Here is a 12,481-nt window from a genome sequence, read left to right on the forward strand (position 1 = left end):
TAAGACTTATTGATTCCAGTGGACATAAAGACTATGGTGTCTGGTACGGACCAACACATGGTTCAAACTTTTTATCCAAAGCGACTTACAGTATACAGTCTAAGCAATTCAGGGTTAAGGGCCTTGTTCAAGGGCCCAACAGTGGCAACCTGGCAGTGGTGGGGTTTGAACCAGCAACCTTCTTTTTACTAGTTCAGTACCTTAACCACTAAATTACAACTGCCACATTTGCACCTGGATGACTGTGGGGTGATCCACCTCACAACATGCAGAAATTCAGTATTCTGGCTCCAGATACCACAGGTTTTCTTCAGATGTCTTGTGGAATCCATGTTCCGGCAGGCTAGAGCTGTTTTAACAGAATATTGGTCAGGTCGTCCTAATGTTTTGGCTCATCAGTGTATATATACTGTTTGATAATTTTAAGTATTGTTTCATACATACTGTATTTTCATATATTTTAAATGTTTGAGGCATGTTTTGTTCATGAATATTTTGTAATGTTGCTTTGTTACATACAGTATATTACTGTGTATGTCTTTGGTTTAATATTATTGCTTCATTTTTACATTGATGGCAAAAAAATCTTTAAAGGGATTGATTACAAAACACATATGTAATGTTTTTAAACTGTTGTCATTATTATTTAAATATTATTATTATTATATTAATTGATTAGGATTTAAGGAATGGAACTTTTTTGCCCCCTTTTCTTAAAATATGCTGGGCCAAAAATACACCAAAAGCAGCTGCCATAAATAGTCAGATGTTAAAACAGAGGTGACACTGCCCCAATCAAGCAAGCTTTAAATCACAGTAGGCTTGTTGTGAAAGCCACACTATGGTCCCAGAGATCACATATCACAGCGGCAGCAAGAAGAGACCCCATCCAAACTTTCCTCAGACACAGCCAACAGTGTGTGTGTGTGTGTGTAGATACCCGGCTAGATTGGCAACTCCTGCTGAGATTCAAATTAGCAAGTTTGAACACTCTTGCAGTGTTGTGTTAGCACCTTAGACAGCTACGTCTCTTGAGCACCGCTGTTTGTATATTTTTGACCCATTTTTTATTTTTTTTCCAGAAATCACACCATAAACATAAAAATAATTCCTACATAGACACCTTTTACAGGACAAACATGTTCTAAGGGCACTTGGGTGGTGCAGTGGTAAAACACACTAGCACACCAGAGCTGACATCTCAAACTACTGAGATCGAATCTCAGCTCTGCAATGATTGGCTCGTCAGATGGAGGGAATGCCGGAGGGGATTCCTCATGACTGCTGCAGTTACGACCTCTGCTGGCTGTTTGAATAATGGAGATTAGTGCGTGACTTAGTCACAGCCCTCTTTGATCAGGAGTGGAGGTCTGCAACATTAGATGAGAAATGTGATTGGGTAATTGGATACAACTACAGATTAGGAGGAAATTCCAAATCTTTTACTTTTACATCAGTTGTTAATAATACAGAATAATTCAGTATTGATTGTAATATTGCTTTTCTTTCTTTTTTCTTTCACTATCAGATCGTTTTGGGCTGATACACCAGGCGCGGATCTCTGCCTCGGTTAATGCCATGCGCATCCTTAACACTGGCATGGAGGTGGAGGCAGCAGTGGCTGATGCCCTGGTGAGATCACTACTGTTTTTCAGCTTTATTTCTAATGCAGTTCAGATAAAAAAACGTCTAGATAAAAAAAATTGGTGGCCAGAATTGTGTAAACATCATGAATAGCAAAATCCTGATCTGTCCCTCTCTTTGCTTTTCCCTTTATGGCTAAAATCTCACCAGCTGTTAGGAGACTCCAGGAGTAAGGTAGAGCTTTCAGTGATGTATAGCCATGTCATGTCACCATTATCTTCAGAATCCATTCACTTACATAGAGATATCACTAATTTATTATCTCTTTCTGACTGATTAACTTCATTCCAAAAACATACAACTGAAAGTTGATTATTTTAGGTGTGAATAATGCCAGCTTTCATTTGTCCATGTCTGTTTACCCCATTGCATGTCTGTTTTGTCAAAACATTAATGCCACATTCTTAGCAATGTAGCTGTGTGTATGCTGGTGCTTTAATACTAAGTCACTGTGTTTTTGTTTGGGCTTTAGCGGAGACCCATGCGGAGACGGTACGAATCTCCTGGCATGTATTCTGATGATGATGCCAACAGCGATGCATCAAGCGCATGTTCAGAGCTCTCATACAGCTCCCGCAATGGAGGAGTGCCACACTACATGCGGCAGACAGAGGACGTAGCCGAGATCCTTAACCACTGTGCCAGCTCCAACTGGTCTGAGAGGAAGGAGGGTCTGCTGGGTCTCCAAAATCTCTTAAAAAGTCAGAGAGTTCTCAGGTGTGTTTAACTATGTGCAGGCAATCTTTGTCTAAGTGTAGTTTATCAGCCAAGACTGATGTTTGATTTTTTACACTAGGTCACAATGCTGCATGACTACTACTACAACCAATTCTAATACTACTACTAATTCTACTACTACTATTTCTACTATTTTTACTACTACTGCTTAACCACTACTAGTACTACTACTTCTTAGCCACTACTAGTGCTAGCACTACTACTACTGCTTAACCAGTACTTTATATTATATACGGCAATGCACTGCAGGGTCTCAGAATGAATTACCGACCTGTCTTGGGTGCTACTGCTTTGTGCCCAGTCCAAGGAAGCCGGACCCACTGCAACTCTGACCAGAAAATTGGATAGATAGATGGATGGATGGATGAATGGATGGATGGATGGATGGATGGATGGTTGGGTGGGTAGTTGGGTAGGCGAATGGATGGATGAGTTTCTCTCTTTGTAAAGATATGTCAATTTCTAATTTGATGCATTGCATTCAAGTTACATGCCAACGGGAACAGGGCAATGTAAGACTGGACTGGTTTTAATTAAATAAGTCCAAAGAATTTTCAAATAATTAATTTCTTTTTATTAATCTTTTTTTTTCAGCCGTGTGGAACTGAAGAGATTGTGTGAGATTTTTACGAGGATGTTTGCCGACCCTCACAGCAAGGTGAGACCATTTAAATAACAACATTTACCTTAAATCATCCTAAAGAAAACCATGCCACTTATTTATCTCCTGTGATACTAAGATTTAGTGTCATGTGATACTAACAGTGTGTTTATTTTATTTCATGCTCGTCATGGTGTGGAATTCTCCAACAGAGAGTAAGTAAGCTACATTTCTTGAAGCATTGTTAGAATTCTTTACACTGAATGATTCATTGCTATAACATTGGGGTCCTGGGTCATGTTATTGATGCATGTTTGACGGCAGGTGTTTAGCATGTTTCTGGAGACGCTGGTGGACTTCATCATGCTGCACAGGGAGGATTTACAGGACTGGCTCTTTGTACTGCTCACCCAGCTGCTGAAGAAGATGGGTGCTGACCTGCTGGGCTCGGTGCAGGCCAAAGTACAGAAAGCCCTTGACGTCACCAGGTCTTCAATTTATAATTTGAGCAATAGTTTGCTAATAGTGCTTTTTATTTAATTTTTACACTGAAAAAAATATAAATAATTTTATGTCTTTAGATGTATGTTAATTAGATGTATTTTGTGTATGCTTTCTCTTTCATTTTCTCAGGGATTCTTTTCTGTATGATCAGCAGTTTAACATTCTGATGCGGTTTATTGTCGATCAGACACAGACTCCTAACCTCAAGGTCAGTCAAAGACATTAAATCTGATATGTCACCAGTTCCTACATAAGTGATTATCAGCGTCAGACACACTTAGATGTCAGATTTCCTAAATGTAGCACCTTGCCTTTCTGTACAACAAGTACAGAAGCCTAACCAAGGTAATGAGGATAAGTGGTGAGTGAGGTTGGGATGGCAGGAGCACTTGGTGTTTTTTAATGAATATGAACAATGCATAACCATAATTCCCTGCATTTATTTCGAGAGATCAAGTAGCAACAGATGTTTCTTGGCAATGTCATAGAGGTTTAACCAGGGTCTCTTTTAGGTGAAGGTGGCCATTCTGAAGTATATTGAGTCTTTGTCCCGGCAAATGGATCCCTCTGACTTTGGGAACTCCAGTGAGACTAGACTGGCCGTCTCCCGTATCATCACCTGGACCACAGAGCCCAAAAGCACAGATGTCAGGAAGGTAAATGTGTGTTGTATTTTTTGGTACATCAGATACTTATTATGAAGTCAATTTACAATTTGAATACTATATAATATAAACAATTTTTTAAAATCCTTTTTATGTATTATAATCCAAAAAGGTCCATTTTTGGGGGGCTTCTGCATATATGTCATACATTTTGAAGAAAAAAAAGGGGGTGTTGATTGACTCGTAGAGTTTTTTGTGCATGTATACATAGTCACTCACATTTGTTATGGCATATATACAGACTCTGCATGAATGGGTGAGTGAGGAGCTGGCAGACAGGCTCAGCTCGCTCACCTCCCTCCCCGTGGAGGGCAACCTGGAGGAGAAATGTAAGCAGGTAGTGACATTTTAACTTTAAACCTTTGTGCACGAGCTTCACATGGAACAGACTTGGCTCATGATCTCTTTGGTGACTCTCTTTAGATTAACCTTCAGTAAGATCATTTTCTCTTTTCATGAACTTTTTTAACCACTGGACTGTGGGAGGAATGGGTAAATGGTTGTGCTCTTTCAGAAGTCTAAATCTTCATATATTTAAATCCTCTGTGACTTTCCTCTGCCTTGATTGTGTGAATATTGATCATTTCTAATGCTTTAAGTTTATTTATGTTCTTTGTGCATGAAAGAAGATACAGAATCTAACAATTTGTTCAAGGGTCTTTCATGGTTTTAACACTTCTGTCCTTCTTTGAATGGCTGTTGTAATGTTGCTCCTTAAATGCAGAAGATCAGCATGTGATTTGGTCCTTTTTTAACAAATAGTTCAGGTCATTTAAAACAGTAAATAAACAAAAAATGTTAAATTAACTTCCCCTCCACATCTCGGCTTTTTAAAATTTGAGTATGTCCAGTTTCCCTACAGTTACTGGGCACTGTGTAGTAACACACCCAATATAAGGTGCAATACATCAATACATGGCGGGACCTTATGCAGAAAGGCCAATAATGTCTGTATTTAGATGCCTGACTGGCCAATAGCACGACAGGGGATTCAAACCCTGGATTGCGGTGATAGTGGGTTATGCTGATTTACTGATGACCTTATATATAATATTATATAAATAAACAAATACATTTTGACTATCATTGAGAGTGCCAAGTGTAATAAAGAAAAGGAAATGAGGAAAGCGTTCTGCAAAATCAAACATTAGTTTCCTTTAAATCCCATATAGCCTATATTAATGGAACAGTAGCATGTTTTTCATAGGCTTTTTAATCTCTTTTGACTGTTTAGCTGACACTGCTGCTACATCTTGTGTATTGTAAAATGATTTCAGTAGTATATCACTGTTTTCATCATCTCGAACCCTCTAACGAATGCTGGCCTTGCATCTGGCGTTGCTCACGTAATTGTTAGTTGTTTTTTAACTGTTACATTGGCTTTGTATTGCAGGCCGCTCAGACTGTGCTAATTTCTCTGTTTGAGCTGAACACACCGGAGTTCACCATGCTGCTGGGTGCTCTGCCTAAAACCTTTCAGGATGGAGCCACCAAACTCCTACACAACCATCTGAAGAACTCCAGCAAGTCTGCAGCTGTGGTACGTTTCCACTTTGCTCTTTCTGTTCGTGCTGCTATAGTGTTACACAGAGGCATCAGACAGAGGCATGTATTCCTGTATTTCAGAGTTCACCAAGCAACACGGTATGTCGCACGCCTACAAGACTCTCGGCTAATCGCACCAGTCCTCTAACGTCACCCACAAACTGCTCGCATGGAGGACTTTCACCCAGGTAACACCACACTACCCTAACAATTATGTTGTTTGTAATATTTCACTTAAAACATTGATTCACTGTTTACTTAGATGTACACAGTCCAGATGTTTAAGCTGTTTAAAATGTTCAGCTCGCGTGATGATACACTTAACTAATGTTCACATTTAAAAATATCTCTTCTGAGTAAAGGCTTGGCAGAACACAGGAACAAACCCTGTTTGAGGTTATATAACCAAATGTAAGTGGACACCAGACCATGAGCTTGTTGGATAACTAAATACAACTATGCATTCATATGCAGTCGGATTACCTGTGCAGCTATAACAGCCACTGCTTCTCTGTTAAAGCTTTCCACAAAATTTTGGACTGTGTCTATGAAAATTTGTACCCATTCTGTCAAAGCTTTTGCAAATTCAGGGATTGATGTTGAACAATTGGCATGCAATCTGTGTTCTAATTCAATGTTCAAAGTGCTTAAAAGAGTGGAGGCCATGTTGCTGAGTTCCTCCACACCTATCACACCTATATTTATGGAACTCTATGCCAAGCCGGAACACTTAAAAGTCTTTAAGAACTGTTGCCACAAATTAATGGCAATTACATTATTATACATGTTTGATTTAGGTGTGGCTGAAGCATCTAAATTTGTTCCATTTATGAGAATAGAGTTCACATACTTTTGGCCATATAGTGTATTAAACATGTTGGACAAAATTGACAATATAAAATATTAACTTTAGCTTTTGTGTGCCACGTTGTATGTTTATTTTTTAATATGCTAAATTGATGAATTCATGAATAAACAGAAATATTGCACTTATTTATGAATAAAACATGGAGTTTGACCAGTGGTGAGGACGGTATTCATGATTGAGCTGCTTTCACTTATGTTGATGAGTTTAACAAGTACTAATTCTGCTTTAATATCTTTCCGTTACCGTTCTAACACCCACAGCTTTGAATCTGTTTCCTCTGCTTCCTCTTTTCCTTCCATTTTTCCTGATTTCCTTCTCTTTCTCTGTTTTTCCTCCTTCTTGTATCATCCCTCCTTACCGGCTCAGTCGTTTATGGGGCTGGAGCTTGAATAGCTCAAAGACATCCTGTCCTTTCAAATCCCCTCCTCCTTATCCTAACACCCCCCCTCTAAGGGCTGGGCGGCAGGCTCCCTCGCCCAGGTAATGACCCTTCACCTAGGAGTCACAGCATGGGGTCAAAAGTCATTGGGGTCCCTCTTCCTTTTAAAAACAGGCTGCTTCTATTCATTCTGCTTTTTTAGGGATTTCATTAAACCCCCAAATGCTGAAGCTTTGTATTTAAAGTCATTTCTTAGAACCATGCTGCTTTCTCAGATTTGTCGTGCTGCATTTTCTAACACTGTCTCGTCACTTTTTTAGACCATCTAATCTCTATGTGATGCTGCACTGTTGTCTGTGTGTATGTGGTTCTTTGGTGTTTTATAAGAACTACAGCTGGATGCAAACGTTTGGGCACCCAAACCTGCAAACAGTTTTAAAAGAATACAGGTATCCACCGCTTTTTTTAAGCTTTACGCAACTTCTCTTACCTGAAAGACCTTCATTACTACCTGTTTTGGCTGATCTGAAAAAGAAATTTGAAGACTCCCGTTTTTACTATATGATAGTGCTAGTTTAGGTTTTGAGGGTTAAGGCCCAACAGTGGCAACCTGGAGTGGTGGGGCTTGAACAAGAAACCTTACAAATACTAGTCCAGTATCTTAACCATTGAGTTCCCACAACCCAAGTGTTACTTGGTATAATTTGACAACACTCTTTTTTCTGATGGTGGGGGATACCTGTAACATTTTTTAATTCATTTGTGCGTTCATGTTAATGCACACTCACTTGATTAGCTTAAAAAATGAAAAAAAGCAGTAGTTTTGGAATGGGCAAACGTTTGGACCGTCTTCTTAAACAACTGTCTATGAACCTTACGTTTATACACACATGCAATTTTACTACATTACCTGTAGGTGTCGCCAGATCAATCATGTGAACGTAAATGCCATCTGGTGGTGTAGTACAATTGCATGTCTGGCATGACATTTCCTCAAGATTCTGCTTCCACTTAACTGTTTTAGTGCTATACACCATTATTTTCTACATTAATAATAATATTATTATTAATACCGTGTGTTTTTGTTCAGTCTTTTAACAATGTGTGAGGGTTCTTAGAGAGTGTGTGTGTTTGTGTGTGTGTGCAGTATGTTGGAGTACGATACTGAGAACATAAGCTCAGATGAGATCTACAGCTCTCTGAAAGGAGTGACAGAAGCCATTCAGAGTTTCAGCTTCCGCAGTCAGGAGGACAGCTACGAGCCAATCAAACGTGATGCCAAGAAAGACAATGCGGTGAGATTCAGCACAATTTCACACCAGACATGTGAACTGAATTATCTAAATATTATAGCAAAAATACTACTTACTGTTTACTTCAAATCATGAGCTAGTGGAATGTGTCTTTTAGATATAATCACTTGTGTTTTGTGGCTAGACATAGCAGAGAGCATGAGTGCAAAGTATATCTTTTGTGTTAGCTAACCATGTATAGAAAATAGGGTTTTGTGCTCTCTTGCAGTGTACTTAACTTCCATATATAAGCAGAAATGTGTTGGTTGTATAAAACAAAATGTATTACTAAAATATGCCAAACAGCAAATGTTAACAGCATATATTACTGTTAAACAAACCAACAGACTTACAAATAATAACATGTAGTTTAGGGTTCTAGATATGGCACTTAGATTTGATTATATTAATAAAGTCATTCAAGCCTACTGTAAGTTCTTTTGGTAATTAATAAAAGTAAGATAAGAAATCATGTTAGTAGACATTCATGACTTTTCATTTGTTTACTCATTGTCTCTGTATCATGAACCCTCTCAGTCCGGTGTGGCGTCTTCGGCTGCAGACCCCCGGCTTGCTACAGAAGTGATGGAGGGGGGCCGGATGGCTCTGGACAACAAGACGTCATTACTGAACACGCCGGCTCCTCGATCATTTCTGGGGCCAAGGACACGCGAGTACAACCCCTACAACTACTCCGACTCTATCAGCACCTCTGATAAGAGTGCTTTGAGGGAAGCAGCGTTCAACGATGATGTGGAACAGCTCCGCAATGGTAAAACCTTTCTGTACTCATTTTTATTTTTACATTTTGGTCTTTGGTGTTTAGTGTAAAGCATGCAGTGTGTCCACTTGTATAGGAAATGAAGAAAATTGTGGTTCTTGTTTAGGTCGGCAGCAAGACTTTAGTGAAAACAAAATCATACATTCGAAAGCTTATTCTGCAGGTAATTTGTTTTTGCTTGTTATTATATTATCTGTTGAAATATTTGCAGTCTCACTGGGTTAGCTGTCTTCTCTACAAGATTTAACATTCTTAAGAATTTTGGCTTAAAGATTGGTATTACTAGAGTGGAACCAAATTCAGTCTGAATTTGAAAGTAAACCTATTGCTCATAAAGACAGACCTCAAAGTATTAATAATGGTTAAAGTGGGTCATGTCAAATCTTGTGTGGAGATAAATATGGTAAGAATATTACTTAATTATTTTGTATGGTATAAACTGTTCAGTTAAAGCAGACTGCTGTAGTATTGGAAAAAAAAACATCCGTACAGGCACTAGGCTGTGTAATCTTACCTATGAGAAGAGACAATAAAAAACTGAATCAAAGGGTAAATTACTTTCTGAATTGGCTTATGGATTAAACAGGATATTTAGAAAAAATATCAAACCTCATTAGAGAAGGCGGCTGGCCTCTTAAGACTTCAGTTCTTTACGATTTCAGTACAGTTTTATGTAAACAGAACACTTTTTGCTGTTTCCCAGGTCCCACACAGCCTCTTGAGCTGGTTGGTGACCTGTTAAAGGAACTGTCCTGTCGCAGTGAGCGTGTGGAGGAGAGGAAGGCCGCTCTGCTGGAGCTGTTGAAGGTGACTCGTGAGGACAGTCTGGCTGTGTGGGAGGAACATTTTAAAACTATGCTGCTCCTGCTTCTCGAGACACTGGGGGACAAAGACGTGAGTGTCAGTTTACTTCACATGATCATGCCTCATTTTCTAACAATATCGTCAATCAAGGGATGGTACGTTGACATAGCATGAAGTGTGGATGGCAACAGCACCAGGGTCCCGGTGGATTAACTACTTCTAATGCCGCTAAGTATTAGTAACTAATAAACGGGTAGGAACGTGATACCATGCGATGGATTAACATTAAAAATAAGTGTTCAATATAAGGGAAAAAACTGGTCTACAGACTGAAAGGCTGCAGAAATCGCCTCACAAATGCTCTTTTAGTTGAATGGGCACACATTCCCACAAACACACTCTGAAATCTTGTGAGGAGCCTTTCTAAAATAATGTTATACCTGCAAAGAGGAGAACTCCATATTCATGTGCATGGTTTTGAAATTTACTGTCCAGCAAGGGCAGGGCAGGTCAGGTGTCCACATACTTTTGACCATATATGACACACAATGGCTGAAACAGTGTGATCAAAGCCAGGCTGAGAAAACAGCATCTAAAAAACAGGCTGTAAACAAGACTTCCTCGGGATGAGTCAGGATGTCTTGTTCCTACAAGTCGGGCTATAAACAAGCACACAAAAGCCGTTCAGCCCTAACCAACCCTAATTGTTTACAAATAAAAACATGACAAACTCCTTTTCTAAATAGCTAACATCTTTTAATACCATTATTTGTATTTTTGGCAGCTGTGTAGTTACCTCCAGAACAAAAATTCCAACTTATGCACCAATAAATAACGTGCCTTTTCCTGATGTCCACTTTAGCACACAATCCGGGCGCTGGCTCTACGGGTTCTAAAGGAGATCCTGCGCGGTCAGCCTGCACGCTTTAAAAACTATGCAGAACTGACCATCATGAAAACATTGGAAGCACACAAAGACTCCCACAAAGAGGTGAGACATAAGTCACATCTGTTTACATCTGCCTTTTATGTGACCTGAATGTTGTTTGGCTTTCATAGTAAGTTCAAGAAAAGATTTGTATTTTACAGGGCTGGCTAAAACAAGGCTGAATTAACTAAATTGGCTTACCAGTTTAATTTGGTAAACTGGTTGATTAAGTAACCAAGGGGCAAAGGGCCACCTCCCTTCCCAAAAATCACATTTCCATTTATGTTGGGCGTAGGTCTGATTTCACATGCTGAACCTACAGACAGACCTACAACAAGTCTCCAGCATCAGCAACTGCTAACATGCTTAGTAGCATTTCACTTAATTATAAAACGTAGTTTCGTCCTCTGTGATCAACACACAGTACTTGTAGTTTTTAGTGTGTTTTTGATCACACTGTGTTTTGTGTGATGTTGAGGTGGTACGAGCTGCAGAAGAAGCTGCCTCCACCCTGGCGTCCTCCATAAATGCAGAGCAGTGCATCAAAGTCCTGTGCCCCATCATACAGACTGCAGATTACCCCATCGACCTGGCTGCCATTAAAATGCAGACCAAGGTCATCGAGCGGATTCCTGAGGATTCTCTGTATCAGCTGCTGCCTGACATCATCCCAGGCCTGTTGCAGGTACACACACAAACACACACAGAGAGTAAATGGTGCTTTGTGTAACTGGTTTTAGTCCAGTATGTACTGTATGTCCATGATCTGTTTTGTGCCCAGTATTTTTGGGAGACTGTGGGTTTATTCAGCTACAGTTGACAGTAAGGCCAAAAATAACAGTAAAAGGTTTTTAATTTTTATTTTTTACAAATTCAAATGTGTTTTTGTGTCTGTGCTCTTACTTTAAGGGTTATGATAACACAGAGAGCAGTGTAAGGAAAGCCTGTGTTTTCTGCTTGGTGGCAATTTATTCTGTCATTGGAGAAGGATTGAAGCCTCATCTTGCCCAGCTTACAGGCAGCAAGGTAAATCTAAAGAAATGCTCACGTCTTTGGTAGTAAAGTAAAAAGTGGTGAGAATGTATGAATATCCTGTATTTCAAATGATATAAATCAACAATTGAACAAATGAGTTCATTGTTTGGTTATCTCATAAATATAACTGCTGCCAGTCCTGTTTTTTCAACTTCCCCAAAATTTTCATCTATGTTCTTAGTCAAATGAAACATTTTGCAAGTTTGCTTTGTTTAGTGTTGCTGAAGCGTTAAATAAATCACTGTATGGGAGGTAAAAGTGGAAAACAATGCTTTGCTGTTCACAACCCTGTACATACAATTGAAGTTACATACTGTATATGCTAAAGGAATTGGCAGCTTTAGTCAAAAATGTAAACACCAAGAAGAGTATTGAAGCTCAGTTGTTACTTGGTGAGAAAGGATGCAAAAATGAACATTATTGCTTTTAAAATACATTTAAAAAGAAACTGAATCAAATGAAAGCTTCTTCCCTGGCACATTTCTTTTAAAGATTTTGTCAAGATTTGGCAACCTTAGACAAATTTTAGTCAATTCCAAACATACTGTATATCACTGTATATACTTTTGAAACATACAAATACCAGTGTCAGTGGCTCTTGATTCCACCATCCACTTGTGATTGAATCACCCAGGATAAATGTAAATATCAAGTGGGGCCAGCCGCGTGGGTAATAATCTTTACTGTTCTCTTTTAC

General features: G+C 39.2%; 1 protein-coding gene across 1 annotated transcript in view; it reads left to right on the forward strand.

Moving 5' to 3' along the window:
- LOC134331091 (CLIP-associating protein 1) overlaps nucleotides 1–12,481 on the forward strand; it is a 53,100-nt gene that overhangs the window by 37,801 nt on the left and 2,818 nt on the right. The window contains exons 26-44 of the mRNA XM_063012353.1: nucleotides 1,529–1,632; nucleotides 1,795–1,818; nucleotides 2,117–2,361; nucleotides 2,977–3,040; nucleotides 3,196–3,198; nucleotides 3,308–3,471; nucleotides 3,617–3,695; nucleotides 4,000–4,143; nucleotides 4,394–4,489; nucleotides 5,546–5,692; nucleotides 5,779–5,885; nucleotides 6,932–7,045; nucleotides 8,092–8,239; nucleotides 8,774–9,008; nucleotides 9,124–9,180; nucleotides 9,721–9,911; nucleotides 10,684–10,812; nucleotides 11,228–11,434; nucleotides 11,659–11,775. Coding sequence (XP_062868423.1) covers nucleotides 1,529–1,632; nucleotides 1,795–1,818; nucleotides 2,117–2,361; nucleotides 2,977–3,040; nucleotides 3,196–3,198; nucleotides 3,308–3,471; nucleotides 3,617–3,695; nucleotides 4,000–4,143; nucleotides 4,394–4,489; nucleotides 5,546–5,692; nucleotides 5,779–5,885; nucleotides 6,932–7,045; nucleotides 8,092–8,239; nucleotides 8,774–9,008; nucleotides 9,124–9,180; nucleotides 9,721–9,911; nucleotides 10,684–10,812; nucleotides 11,228–11,434; nucleotides 11,659–11,775 — 2,375 coding nt within the window. The remainder of the gene's footprint in view (nucleotides 1–1,528; nucleotides 1,633–1,794; nucleotides 1,819–2,116; nucleotides 2,362–2,976; nucleotides 3,041–3,195; nucleotides 3,199–3,307; nucleotides 3,472–3,616; nucleotides 3,696–3,999; nucleotides 4,144–4,393; nucleotides 4,490–5,545; nucleotides 5,693–5,778; nucleotides 5,886–6,931; nucleotides 7,046–8,091; nucleotides 8,240–8,773; nucleotides 9,009–9,123; nucleotides 9,181–9,720; nucleotides 9,912–10,683; nucleotides 10,813–11,227; nucleotides 11,435–11,658; nucleotides 11,776–12,481) is intronic.

This window comes from Trichomycterus rosablanca, chromosome 17 (assembly GCF_030014385.1).
Source record: "Trichomycterus rosablanca isolate fTriRos1 chromosome 17, fTriRos1.hap1, whole genome shotgun sequence".
Lineage (NCBI taxonomy): Eukaryota > Metazoa > Chordata > Actinopteri > Siluriformes > Trichomycteridae > Trichomycterus > Trichomycterus rosablanca.